The sequence below is a fragment of the Pseudorasbora parva genome, chromosome 15 (assembly GCF_024679245.1).
Source record: "Pseudorasbora parva isolate DD20220531a chromosome 15, ASM2467924v1, whole genome shotgun sequence".
Classification (NCBI taxonomy): Eukaryota; Metazoa; Chordata; class Actinopteri; order Cypriniformes; family Gobionidae; genus Pseudorasbora; species Pseudorasbora parva.
Window position 1 is genome coordinate 5,746,993 of NC_090186.1, and position 15,121 is coordinate 5,762,113.

The 15,121-nt window shown below is 38.4% G+C and overlaps 1 protein-coding gene across 1 annotated transcript in view; it reads right to left on the bottom strand.

Annotated features, from left to right (window-relative positions):
- Positions 1–5,905: 5,905 nt before the first annotated feature.
- moxd1 (monooxygenase, DBH-like 1) overlaps positions 5,906–15,121 on the bottom strand; it is a 31,718-nt gene continuing 22,502 nt past the window's right edge. The window contains exons 11-12 of the mRNA XM_067418456.1: positions 8,232–8,400; positions 5,906–6,836 (exon numbers count right to left, since the gene is read on the bottom strand). Of these exons, the coding sequence (XP_067274557.1) occupies positions 6,675–6,836; positions 8,232–8,400 (331 nt within the window). The 3' untranslated portion in view covers positions 5,906–6,674. The remainder of the gene's footprint in view (positions 6,837–8,231; positions 8,401–15,121) is intronic.

Genomic DNA, 15,121 nt, shown 5'->3' on the forward strand with positions numbered 1-15,121 from the left:
TTACATTCTGAACGCTGACCTCAAACTCCTAATGAGGAAACCAAGATTGGGAGACAAACAGAGGGTTTTACCTCAGCGACAGCAGTTTGGAGCACGTGCTGTGCCTCAAAGCCCTCATGCCAAACTCTTATAATATTTGGATAAATCTAACGGCGGGTTATGAGCGTCCCAGGATGTTGAATGGATGTGGATCTATTTTAAGCTAATAGTCTTAGTCAGTTGTCCTTCAGAGATGAATTCCAGTAATGCTTTGACTCTTCTGTAACGTAATATTTGTATCTGGTTATTCTGAGATTCAGTGCCATTATGAACTACAGTCAGAATGAAAACGTTACATGAGCAAGAACAGCCTGTACTAAAGGAGGAGCAGATGGGTTTTATCATTTACAAGCATACTTTAGCAAAGGTCTAGTCAACTAATGAACGGCAGACTTCAGAAAACTCAAGCTGAACAATCTGACATTTAAAACGTATACCAGGGGGATTTCATTTTTGGACATGATGTAGGTACCATGGTATTCGTGTGAGTGTCTTATAAATACCATTCATTTCATTTCAGTACCATGGTATATGGCCTATCATCTGCAACAATATTCATTTTTTAAATAATACAAAATATTGGTATCATATTTGTATATCATTGTTTTTTTACTTGGTAATTTTTATTTATTTATGTGGAACGTTTTTGTAAGTTTTAAAATCAATTAAAAAGTATAGTGTTTCATAATACTTTTATTATGATAAAATTCCAGGAATTCTTTTAAGTTATTTTATTTTTTAAACTTTATTTCAATCAACGAAAACGATTTTTAATTGTTTTAGTTTTACTTAACAATAACCACGCTGTCTTTACTGCATTACAAATATTATGTTATGTAGTACTTTATTTATTCAATACAATACACCATAACATAACAATATAATATAATTATATTATATAATTAGTATATAATTAATATAATTATTTAATTAGTGCTGGGGAAAAATGTATCATGATTAATCCAAAATAAAAGTTCATGTTTACATAATATATGAGTGTGTGTTGTGTATAATTAATATGTGTGTGTGTGTATATATATATATATATATATATATATATATATATATATATATATATATATATATATATATATATATATATATATTTTTTTTTTTTTCCTATTATAGTATTGAATTATGTTCAAAGTTTTATTTTAATTTTAATTTAGGCTTGAGTCATTTTAGTACTTTAACCTGATGTTATGTTATGTTATGTTATGTTATGTTATGTTATGTTATGTTATGTTATGTTATGTTATGTTATGTTATGTTATGTTATGTTATGTTATGTTATGTTATGTTATGTTATATGTTATGTTATGTTATGTTATATGTTATGTTATGTTATGTTATGTTATGTTATGTTATGTTACTACGGTATCTTGTCCAAAAAGACTGTGGAGCTTTAATGTAAGTTTTATAATTTATAAAAAGTATGATGTTACTCTTTTATTGTGATGAAATTCCAGGAAAAATTAGGCTGTAAATAATAACTTTTTAAATATTCTTCAAATCAGACCAAAAACCTCTGTGTTCAAACATCCCTGTGAGCAAAACGAAGCATTAATTTCCATCCCTGGCAGACACTGCCCTCTGCTGGCTCTTATTGGACGAACATGATCTGAAATATTGTGACGCCACACAGAATGTCCACACAAGTCATGCCAGGTTTTAGGTCTGTTATATAATTTAAAAATATGAATAATTCATCAATAATAATCATCAATATTACAAAATGTCAGCTGGCAGACATTTTTAGAAAGCGTAACAACTCTCGACTTAGTCAAAATGGAAATAAAATCAACAGGAAGTGGCCTTGGCACGACAGGATGTGTTAGCTTTCTCATTACTCTGCCATATTCTCAACTCTCTGTGATGTTCCATTACAAGAATCCAAACCTCAGGTAAAGTTCAGCTCAGACTGGAAGACGACTCCCAAACATGACGGACGCTTTCAGTCTCTACTTTATATAACCCAGTTCAGGCCACAGTATAAACAACAACTCAACCACAAATACGTGTTTAACAAATCTGTTTTTTAATCCTTGTTTCTTTACATTAGCTGAGATTTTGGACATCCTGTGATGTGGCTACACTGACGAAGATCTGCGCTCCCACACCAAAGCCTGGAAAATCTCCGTCACAAAACCTCTTTTCACGGCTCCAGCTGACAAGAAGAAGTGCAACCCCAAACCAAAGGGCATTGTCTTTGTATTACATCAGTGACTTCCTCTCCTAAACTCGACTATGACCGCAACCTCCTATAGTGGCCCATTAACCATTAAGACCCGTAATGCCTGACTGACTGCTGTTTTCCATATTATAATAGGACTAAGTCTTTTGAAGAGAGAGATCATACTTCCTCTCCCTGGCTCTTTCAGGCTTAGGCTGACGATTGTGGCACGGTCTCTTCATAAGTGCAATCCTGGGCTAAAGAGTAAACAAGTAACAAATCTTACCGCTCTTGAAGAACATCTTTGTGGCCGGTCAGATTTTGAGGGAAGGAAAGCATTCTGTGGCATTCTCGAGCACACACTGGCACATTTTTGCCGTGTTGGTGTGTGTGAGTGAGGCTGGAGGCCTTACCAAGAGATGTTCCTTGCTGTACCAGGGACTCCCAGGCGGTAACAGTGGGCTTATAGTACCCTGCTGTAACAGGATAAATCTACTGGGAGCCTTCAGAACAATCACAGCCCTTCAGCTTCACATTTAAGGACTGTAAAATACATCCTGAGTCTGTTTAACTGTCTAATCATTGCCAATGACTGGCATTTCTGATCCTGTTATTGTAGCAATCCGAATCAAGTCACAGTTGTGTCACTTTATTTAAGACGTAAATTTAGACCTGTGCAGCAAGTAAAGATATCCATCATGTAGGGCCCTATGAAATCTGTTATTTTTACCAAATTTTTACAAAAACCTTATTTTTGTATTACTCCATTTTAATAGTTAATCTAAATAAAATTGTAGTAATCAAAAAGCATGTCTAATTAATTAACATTTAATTAATCAATTAATTAATTTAACCCTTAAATGCATGCAGCATGACTGTTTGCCAAACATTCTTACATATTCGGGTCGCTACTGTCACGATATACAACTCTTGATGTTTGAGTAACAGTTACAGAGGAATAAAATGAAACATATTTCGTTACCTTTTGGAGCTTAGCGTTTAGTTTGAGCAGATGTTTAATACCATACCATCATATATGTCCTCGTCAGAGCTCGTTTACCAGTACATTCAGCATCTGACTCATATTCGCGATTTCACGCATATTCTCCAAACTCATTTTCAACGTCTTCAAAATCAATATTTTGATCACTGACAGCTTCTTGACCACATCCATCAATAAGACACAGTGACACCAACATTTGATTGTGTTTAGTAGTCTACTTGCTCTCTGCAGTGAATCACAAAGCCATTTGAATTATTGTTTCGTTTTCTGTCAGAGGTAACTGAGTGCTTTCATCATTGCATATCAGACATTGCCACCTTGTGGAATAAAGGTGAATTGTGTCCTATTTTTGTCATTATAGATTAATTTATTATTATGCAAAAAAATATACATACAATCGTACACACCTTGGGTCGTTAGTGACCCTATATAATTTTGACAAAAAAACTAGTGGAAAAACAGGCATTCAGTTATAATTCTATTTTTCCTTCTTAAAAAAATTAATGAGAAGCAGGGTAGTGGATGACGTCTCGAGTTGCTACCGACCCGAGGTATGCATTTAAGGATTAAATGAAGAAAATGTAACAATTTAACAACAATTTATTAAAAGTTTAACAAAAAGTCTTCAAAATATATATTTTTTCTCTTTGTGTTTGTGTGTGTGTGTGTGTGTGTGTGAGTCTCTTTAAAGGTGCACTATGCACTTTCTGTCCACTGGAGAGAGCCTATTCAAAACAAAGGTGTAGTTTGATGACGCCAAGTGTGAGCGCAGTATCTTGGGACAGGTGGTCTTCACCTCACAGCCGGTGGAAAATAGGACTCGGGCAGTAATCATGTTCATGCATGCGGTTATTAACGTTACTGTAGTGTAAAGCAGAGCAGGACAGAGTGTTGTGGAGCTGAGCACGGCCGCTAGAGCGATTGTTACACAAACACCCGCCTCGCGAACACCGGGACTTTTATTATGACGGGACGGGACACAGTTGCTGGACGTGCGCACTATTTCCGCTTTTCATGAGTATAAGATAAAGCAGCTCTGTTAATCATACATTTAAGTGTTTTCAAAATGACGTTACGTTACTCTGTGCGTTGGCTCGGCGCTGCTGTGACATGTTTCTGCAGAAAGCGCTTCTGCAGAATAAAACTGAGGGTAGCGCAGATATGACGCGATTGATAGGCAACTCCCTCACACACTATGCTGAAACGTCTCTGGGTCATTGGTTAAAATAGCAATTTTCCCACAATTTACAAATAGTAGGAAACATTTGGGATATCGTTAGTAGCCTACTCAAATGAACAAAATAAGTAATACTGGGCTAGTGGTTTTTGGATATTTTACTGGAAAAATACTACATAGTGCACATTTAAAGTTCCTCTGCATCGAAAATCTGCGTGAACGCCTCTGCGTGATTGCGTCATGAGGTGAAATCAGTCCAATGGCATGAAATTACGTCACAGGTGTGGGTGACATCATTGACAGGAAATTATAAAGCACCCCTAAACCAACCGATGTCAGCTTCTGTCTTCAGCAAGCGCTCTGTGTGTAACTGTCTTTGTCTATTTATTGTTGTTTGTCCAAAAAAGAGTACATATAGAATATAGACAGGAGTATAACGGCGAGACAGCATTTTGGATTGGATCAGGTGTTCCTTCCTACCCTTGCTTCATTACGAGTAGTATACACGCGGTTTATGTGTTGTTTGTTTGGAAGTGGAGTATGCACAGCTCTAGTAAGAGCTGACAGTGTTCATTTCAAAAATTCCTGACGTGTAATATTTATGCACCATCGAGAGCTCCTGTTGGCTCACTTATCGAGGGAAGAAAGTCAACAAAGGTCAGCTCGGAGCTCGCGTTTGCGGATCGAGGCAGCGTGTAGATCACGGGGTTGAGTCGCGTGGCTCAGATCGCGCGCGTATATTAATTTATGGGTCTGCATCTATAAATAATCAAATTGCTACAGATCGCGGCTCAGATCTCGCACTTGCTGAGGCAACGTGACTGTAGATTATGGGTCCGCTATATGCGTAGGCATCCTATGGTATGCATCGAGCAGACGGGAATGTTCCTTTCTCTCTATCTTATGATTGTGTACATTTCATTACAGAGTCTGGTCACTACATTGTCAAACTTCTTCGAAGACTTGGACTGTTGAGGTTTAAAACTATTGGAGCTGCCCAGAGCCACTCTGGTTCTGCCATAACCAATCGCTATGTTTAGTCGTGATGAATCGCTAGCGTTGGCCTAGCCAAATCCTTCACCACTGAACTCAGAGCGAGCTGGAAAATCAAACTTTTTACGAACCCTGTGGGGAGGAGGGCCACAACATGATGGCCACCAACAAAGACGGTTCTTTCTCTGGCTTTAACTTCTGGATATTCAGCAGCGGTGCCACAATGGACCGACAATGACCGCCATTATTAAACTACAACTCAAACTAGGGCACAACATCAAGGTCAAATCAAAAGTAATCTGATGAATTACCTAAAACGTGTAATGTAATAACTACAGTTTTTTTCCCTTTTGTTTTATACAGAGGAATAATGTTCATTTTCAGACCTTAAAAGCAAACAGGCAAGCAAACTAATTTGAATAATGCAAGAAAAAATACAGTAAACATGTTTACCTAAGATACACAAAATAGCCACGACACTATTGTCATTTCATTAGAAAAACTCCAGCAACAAAAAATCTTACAAGAAATAAACATTTATTGCTTAAAAGACATAGACAGTGTATAAAAATGTAATGGTTTTGAATATAATGCCAGCATTGATTTAAGAAAGACACATTTTGCTTATAATGAAAGGAACACAGTTCGCAGAGCTCTGGACTAAACGCTTTTGCATGTGTTATTTTTTTAAAGGCAGTTTTCACTTTGAATAAAACTACCAGTGTGAATGACAGAAATGTATTAAAAAATATACACCACTTCTGAGGAGTTCTGCATGACAGTGCTTTGTAGTTTTAACTACAAAAAGTCAATAGGGTCCAACACGACAGTAGACCTCGCTGGCTTTGATTTTATGGACCAAAAAACTCAAATAAAATCTTCTTTTGCATTTCAAAAAGAAAGTTAGTCATACAGAGTTGGAATGACATGGGAGTGAGTAAATGACAGAATTTTCTTTTTTGGGGTGAACTATCTCTTTAACTCTCAAGACACGGGATCTGGTGAGATTTTGAAGATTTACCGCTATGCAAGGCGTTTGTTAGAAATGCTTTCAAGACCGCAGTTGTACTAACCAAAGGAAATTCCATGACAAGCATGTAAACAGCACAGTTGGGATCAGTGTTAGTGATAAACTTGATTTAGGTTAAGAAAGAGTGTGTCACAGTGCAATTACTGCTGTCTACAAGATGTAAATCTTAAGCTTCACTGTTGCTGGCAAACACTAGGGCCAATGGAAGCAGCTGTGTGTGTGTGTAGGTGTAGTACAGGGGGTGAGATGACAGCAGACGTTACAGGTGTGAGCAGGTCTGCAGTATGAGCAAGAGACCGGCAGCGAGGAGCAGAGCGAGGGAACTTTCACAGTGAATTTCGGAGATATTCCTACAGGTCAGGACAGAAGCAGACGTCTGCTCTGACTTCAGCTCCGGAGGAGACACGATCATCCCTTGAATCTATTTGAGACAGAGAAAAAGAACTTGAATCAAACTTTTACAAAACACTTTAAAATACTGACCACTTTGATATGGATACTTTAGTCTTTTATGCTCACCAAGGTTGCATTTATTTGATCAAAAATACAGTAAAAACTGTAATAGTACCATTTAAAATAACAGGTTTCTATTTGAATATATTTTGAAATGTAATTTATTCCTGTGATGGCAAAGCTGAATTTTCAGCATCATCACTGCAGTCTACAGTGTCACATGATCCTTCAGAAATCATTCTGATACGCTGATTTGCTGACATTTCTTATCACTGTTAAAAAGAGAACAGTGTTCAAAAGAACAACATCTATTTGAAGTAGATTTCTTTTGTCACAATATAAGAGCCTTCACTGACACTTTTGATCAATTTACTGTAAACATAAGCAGTGTTTCAGAGCGTTGCGCATTCAGTATTTTTTCCCCCACGAGAAAAAGTTGTTCACATACTTCAGAGAAACAAATATAACTTTTGAGATCACATGACCAGCCAAATAATAGTATTATCTGAATATCCCCCCTGTGAATATTTAATGAGCCCTTTGTACCTAAAAACTGCTTCTTTTGTATTACCCTATACATCCACATCACTAGGTGTCAGTATATGTCCAAGGCACCTTACTGGCCACCAGAGTTAGTAACATAATCCATTACATATATTTAAGGTAATCTGACTAATTTTGGATTAATTTAGATTACTTTTGACCTAACTTGTTTGTCACATTGATTTGAGTAGTAATCTTTTACAATATTGGTATAAAAATACATAAAGAAAATATTTCATTCTTTGTTCAACAACAAGAAGTGCATTAAATATTCCATTAAGTCAGTTTTTCCCCAGACTGGGGTTCGTGAGTTTAATGAAAAGCAATTAAGTAAATAAAGCATAACATTTTTAAATTTAAATAATTTTAAAATAAAAACTAAAACTAAAATACTTAAAAAAAATGTTTTTTGTTTGCCTGCATGTCGTGACCATTTACCTACATCAGAGAACCGTTAATGTGTTGATCAGGAGTTGATTAAACATGTTGAGAACCACTTGTTAAAAGTGAAACGATTTCTGTAAATCCAGTGATCAAACGCAGTGTGTGTGTGTGTGTTTCTCAGTTTTCAGTGGAAGTCATGACCAGTGGCTGGTCTGTGTGTTTCCACAAACCTGAACATATACAAGCAGTGGGCATTTTTAGAAAGGGAAATATAAAAAATAAAAAAGTAGGAATGAATATGACTGCTATTGTTAGAATGTCAAGTAATCAATACAAAGTCATTAGTCTGATTAAGAGTACTTTAAAATGTGATAATCTAATTTTAAAATGAAAGATTATAAAAGATCACAGGCTCTGTGTAAACGAAATCACTCACCGACCACTCATCCTGGCCGATCTTGGAGCAGCGGACGTTCATGGGGAGTTTCCGTACAATGCTGTTGAACGCATTCCCTCTCTTCCTCGTCCACTTATATTTGTCCATGGCCTCCGTAAAGGAGAGGTTGCTGTATTTCTTAGGACTCTTAATCACAAATGGCCAAGTCCTTCAAAAAGCAAAAGAGATGGTTTTGGTGTAGTGTGATTACTTAATATCATAATCATACTTTCCAATACAGTTACAAGGAAAAGGAACTGGAGCTGTCAAGCTTCTAAGATGATGCCAAAAAAAAAATATCATAAAAGGAGTCCATATGATCTATTTGAACTAGATGGCACGTCCACCATATTATTTTAAATTATATGAAGCAACTGCAATATACTGAAGACACACTCTCTTGGTGTGTTCATGAGAGAATGTGTGGTCGGATCCTTATTTTTAAACGCATCTTTCAATTAATTGATTGCTCTTTTACAGAACCGAATGATTCGTTCAGATTTTCAGAGCATAACAACCTAGATTTCCACACTAATTGTACAAACCACTTTCAGGTTTTTTGTGTACTAAATGATTAAATTTTTATTCAGATACAATGATTTTTATGGAGACCGCAACCAGCACCAATCTTTTATTGGCCCACCAAAGCAGCATTATTCAATATGTTGACGTAATGTCCACTGAAACAGGCAGACAGGGCGGGACATATTGTACAGCCCCACCCCCTTTTTTAAAATAGCCAATAGCGTTTAGTTTATATTACAGCTCAGCCAGAGCCGCTGAGCTCGGTAAAGCTGCAGTTTCCTCCTAACCTATAACCGTTTCTCTTCCTAAAATCTTCCATATTGCCTTAAAATATACCATTCTGCACAGAATTCAAATGTGTCCAATTTGTGAGGAAATTCAATTCAATCCAATTTTAAATTCTATCCAATTTCCAGAATTCAAATGTGTCCAAATGTGTCTAATATGAGGCAGCTTGATCCTATGATCTGCTCTGTGCTATCTTGTCTCTGGACCGGAGCTTCGCAGTTCGAGTGACACTAATGTGAAACCAGACTTCATTCTCAGCCCAATGGAAAGCAATCAAAACATATTTACACTGTCTGATCCTTCCCTATCCCCTATATAGTGCACGATGTGCCATTCACCATGCAGAAAATAGTAAATGTGAGAACTAGTGACCGATTTCAGCTGTAGCTTCAGCGGCTATTTATAATGTAGGGGCGGGGCTTCAGAGTCTAGAGAGCAATTGATTGGACAGAAAATCTGAGTGATGTCATCAAAATCACTGATCCATATAGCTGGTTTGCGGTCACGTTAATCTGATGAAATTCATATGAAGGGCAGGAAGTGAAAAGGAAGCCCATACTGTTCTGGTTTAGAAAGGTTTAAACAGAAACTCAGAACATATGTTGGACATGATCCTTATGTTATGAAGAGGAGCAATTTTTCTACTGAATTGAAAGACTTGCCATCCATTTAGGCGGTAGATATAGAGAATGTGAAGCTTTATCGTGCTGCCTTTTTACTAGTGAGTTTAGGGCAGTATTTTGATTTTCTGTCGTGATTGTCAAAAATATGTCCATTGTGGGTCATTCATGCTGCATCGAGAATTACCGTAGGAACTCGCATCATCGTTTAGGGTGAAAACTGGACAGTGTAACACTTTTCCGTCTGTAAAAACACTAAGGAAAGCAAGTAGAGGAGGTGACGGGAAGACGCTGGATAACAAATCTAGTAATAATGTCACTGATTAAACCCTATCACTCAATGAAATAAGCACATTGCTGAGAGTTTTTAAAAGATTTGCATTTTGTATGGTTTAATAATAAACATGAGTTGACTTTCACTCGGCAGAACTTGCACGCAGACACTTCAAACTGTTCACAAGCTTCCATGGGTTTGATTTTGGTTGTCATTTGTTAAAAAAAATTGTGTGTAAGGATCTGTCTGCTGAATGTGACCCTCTCTGATTCTTCTCCGTGGCTATGTGGGAAAGGGAATATCTTTAATATGACAACAATAAAACTTCAGTTACATTTACACCTTTCAAGCAAAGAAATGGATCGACAAATCAAAAGGTAAGCAGTATCTGTATTCATTTCAGTATCAGCAGATGCAAAACGGCATTAAAAGGCGACAACTTTTAAAGTTAAAAAAACGATTAAAGTTACATAAACGATAACAGCTTCTTCTGGTTTCTCCATTTGATCAATTTGAGCAACAATAAACAAAGCAAAAAAGCATTTTGAGTTTGAGATAGTGCTTCTTATGTAAAATCGAAGCAAAAATTGAAAGTCCCAGAAGCAGTGACCTGACGTCATGTGCAACCGGAAGTGTGAGAGAAAGAGACAAGTTTTGAACACTTATATCTGTTAAATACAAATTTTGTTTTGGGCACACTAGCATAACATTCTTACTCAAAGCCAAAAAAATGCCATTTTAATTTCATGGCGACCTTAAACTTGTTATTTTGTGTTTCAGAGAAGCCGTACAGGTTTGAAATGACTTGAGGGAGAGTAAATTATATATACTTAAATTTTTTAAGTCTATGAGTCTACATATCAACACAAATTTAAAATGGTTTATATTCATTTAATTGCCCTATACTCCAACTCCTCTTAACAGTAATGAGTTTTTAAAAGTGTAAATGAGTTTTAGGGTAATAATTCATGTTCCTCTTCCAACCCAGGCTCATTGGAAATATGTGACTGCCTACATTTTTGCAACACTCGAAATATATACCTCAAGGTACGTTTACCTGCACTTTTTGGGTGAAACGTCCAGCGGAGGCGCTAAGTGGTAATATTTTTCTCCATTCCAGATGCATCATGACATCATGACTTTGCGTAAACATACACCACTTTCTAAAGCCAAGTGGCGTGTTATCTATACGCATTTTGAGCTATCCGCTTGTATTTCTACGCCGTGTGATTCCGCGTGTATGTGTAAGCCCAAACGAACCATCATCTCCGCGCAGTGGCGTAACTTACTAATGATGGGCCCCAGTGCATGCTATGCAGTTAGGCCCCCCCTAACCTAGCATGTAACACTTTAGGTTTAGGTTTCATTTCTATATCAGGATATCGGTTGTTTATTATTATTTACAAATCAAATATTAATGGCTTATTCTGTGTCACCGTAGGGCCTACATCCCTTAATCGTAAAAAAGACACTATTTTATAATCACTAAGATTCCAAATGTGAGTTATTTAGGTTATTTAGGGGGGTTCGGGGGCATGCTCCCCAGAGAAAATTTAGATTTCTAGGATCTACATATGTGCATTTTAAGATGTTCTGAAGGCCAAAAAAGTAGATAACAATATTACTAGAGAATCATCAAGATGGACATGTTGACATAGGCTACTTTTTTTGTGAGTTTGTCCGTTCAAATGCAAGACTTGAGAGAGAAATCAATATTTGCGCGCGATGTGAGACTGCGCGCTTTCGGATGAGTGCACAGAGACAGATGTTCCCATTCGCGTCTTCTGGCACTACACGCGGGTGATGATGGTGAAAATCACTGTCCATATTCGAACCTAAGGCAGCACTCGCATGCATTGAACAAAGTTTATAAAGACATTTTTCTTTTATAATCGCTGGTGTTAGTGTACCACTGAGGAGCCCCATCACGAGTCATGACGGGGGATAGCCTATAACTCGCAATACTCCGTAATTTTTGGCCATACAGATAAATGAGAGACATAATTATAAACGATTAATTGTCTACTTTTATTTGTGTACACTCACATGACAACAAAACTTTGTGCTTTAGTAAAATAAATAAAAAAGGTGCGCTTTCTATCTGCGAGAATCTGAAACTCGGTGAATACATGACATAAACATGAAACATACGTCTAATGAAAGCTTGAAATCGCTAGATTTAAATCAAATAATTCACATTTTATAGTGAATTGTGGAGCTCACTGGCATAGAGCGGAATATCTAGCGGAGCGTCACGCAACTGTGCTCCGCTCACATGCTGAAAAAGGTGGTCAGTAGCCTATCCTAAGCGTGACGGTAGAGCGCGACAGCCGTGTAAAATTTGAAACCAGTGCTTTTCATTTGAAATGTGAGTGTCACAATATTCTGCGGAGTCACTTTGTCGCCATGGGCACGTTTGCAATGTGGGCATGGGCCCGTGTGCGACTGCACTGCCTGCACTGTCTATAGTTACGCCCCTGTCTCCGCGTGTATGTCAACGCCATGTGATTCCGCCAACCTGATCTCACAGAATTCATATTTATAGCCTATTTTTTTATTTTAGAGCAACTAACTCCACTCCTACCCTAAACCTACCAACTGACAACAATATAAAACACGTAACAGGCAAATAAATGTACAGCCAGTTGTATTTATTGCAAAAACGGACCAAAAAACTGTATAAAAGTATTAATTCATGTTGCATTCCAAGTCTTCTGAAGTCAAACGATATCTTCATGTGAAGAACAGAGTTGATCTTAATGTTTTAGTCGTTGAAATGATGATCGCGCTTCTTTGCGAACAGAACACATACTCACTCGTTCATTCATATTTCTAATTCAAATGATACACAGGGCAAGATTAGAATGACGCGATCGGTCACGAGACACACGAGAGCCAATGGCATTTTACAATCAAAGCTGACGTAATGACGCAATTGGTCACGAGACACACGAGAGCCAATGCTGTCAAAGCTGACCTGACGTTTCTTTTGGCGGCAATATTTGAAATGATTAATCTTTGGCGGATGGACTCAACGTTACTGATCGCTTTTGGGGATTTTCTTCACACAAATCAATCGTTTGGCCTCGGAGCACTTGGAGTATTTGTACTTTCTGACTAAACTGTGCCCGCAGTCGTATCTGCCTGTTATATCGTGTTTTTATAATACACAAATGGGTAGGTTTAGGGAAGGGTTTGAGTTACGCGTTCAAAATGTGTCTGAATATGTGTGTGTGTCCACAAGGTAAATGGATTTATAAATATACTAAATTGTTTTTTTGAAAATGTAAAAATGCAGAATGTTTCTTGGGATGGGTAGGTTTAGGGGCTGTGTGTGTGTGTGTGATGGGTAGATTTAGGTGTAGGGGCAGTGTAGGGGGATATAATGTAACGGCGTTGATAAACACGCTAAAAAGCGATTATGAGTCTTGATAGCACGCCAAAATGGCATACGAATTGGCGTGTCACATACACCATTTCATGAGATCAGTCTGGGAATGGAGAAAAAATATTACCACTTAGCGCCTCCGGTGGAGATTTCACCCAAAAAGTGCAGGTAAATATATATATGTATATGTGTTGCAAAAATGTAGGCAGAGTCACGTATTTCCAATGAGCCTGGGTTGTCCTCTTCTGTGGTCCTGGAATAAGGCCTTTATTAGTGAAATTAACTGAATACAGATTTTTAAACATTGAACATTTTAAACATTCACAACTATGGAACAGTTTATCATATTCCCCATCATATATAATGGTTTGAGTGTCAATAAAAGATTGCTAGGCAACGTGGGGGAGAGGACGCTGGCGTTGTCTGTTCGCCGCTTCTCCACCCACAACAAATCATGTTAATGTACTATTAGATTTACATTTTATTTTATTTCCTTATGTTTGTGACTAGTCTAACAGTCAGAGCTACAATTGGGACTGTTGCTGATTGCTGGCAGCCACTGAGAGATCGTTGTTCGTCGTTTCGCCGTTTTCAACCGCTTCTCTAATGTTTATGTTTGAATTGCTGCGGTTGGTTTCTGGTTTGGAGGACATTTGATGTTTCTCGCCGCGGGTGATCACTGGTGGTCTCCCTTGGGCTTAAGCTGCATGGTGGCTGAAGTTTGCACCGGGCTAGCGTCATCCGGGCTCTCGTCGTCGGCGTCCGGCATGATGTTGTGATGTTCTGCTTCTCGGCTGCGCCGCTGTTCCGTCCTGCATTGCGACCGTGGAGCGACATCTGCGCCGGCCCCGGTGTGTCCACAGAAGTGCCCGGAGGAATGTTCTGCCTCCTGCATGGTGCTGCAGCGATCCCCATCGTTTGAATCATCATGAAGAAGACCCATCATCTGGTCTTCAGCTGTCGTGCCTCGGCGATGTCATCGGGACACTGCCGCTGGGAGAAATCTGGAACATGGAGTGGACCACAGTGTGCTGCGGAGCTAACAGTGTGCTGCGGAGCTAACAGAGACTTCCACCATCAGCTGTTTTCTGTCCACCATCAGCTCTGTTTCTGTTCACCATCAGCTCTGTTTCTGTTCTGTTTTCTGTGTTGGTTGATTGTTTGTAGTATTCTATATTTTTACTTGTTATTCATTTTTTGTTGTTACCCCCCCCCCCCCCCCCCCTTGTTGCACTTTGAGATTCTTCGGAATGAAAAGTGCATTATAAATAAAATCTATTATTATTATTATAAATGTACTCACTGATCAAAGATACTCCCGAGGGTCCATATCCCCTCAGTGAGCTTTATAGGTGTGTGTTTGTGTGTGGTGATCGAAAGACAGAGGGCGCTTGGGGCAGAGCTTTGAAACTAAATCTGTTTAGAGTTGCCAGGTCTTTTCCCTTACAATCCCCCCCAATTCCAGCATCTGAGCACAATACTGCTCGGCGCCTCAGGGGGTCGAATAAACACACTCCACCAGCAGGGCCCTTCAGATGTTCCTCATTTCAGACGTACACACACACATACCCACGTCCATCCAAAACACACATTCGCCTGCTCACATGCAAAATCACAAACAAACATGTGCGGACATAACAAACCACAAATCTCTCTCTCTCTCTCTCTCTCTCTCTCTCTCTCTCTCTCTCTCTCTCTCTCTCTCTCTCTCTCTCTCTCTCTCTCTCTCTCTCTCTCTCTCTCTCTCTCTCTCCTCCTCTCTCTCTCCTCTCTCTCTCTCTCTCTCTCTCTCTCT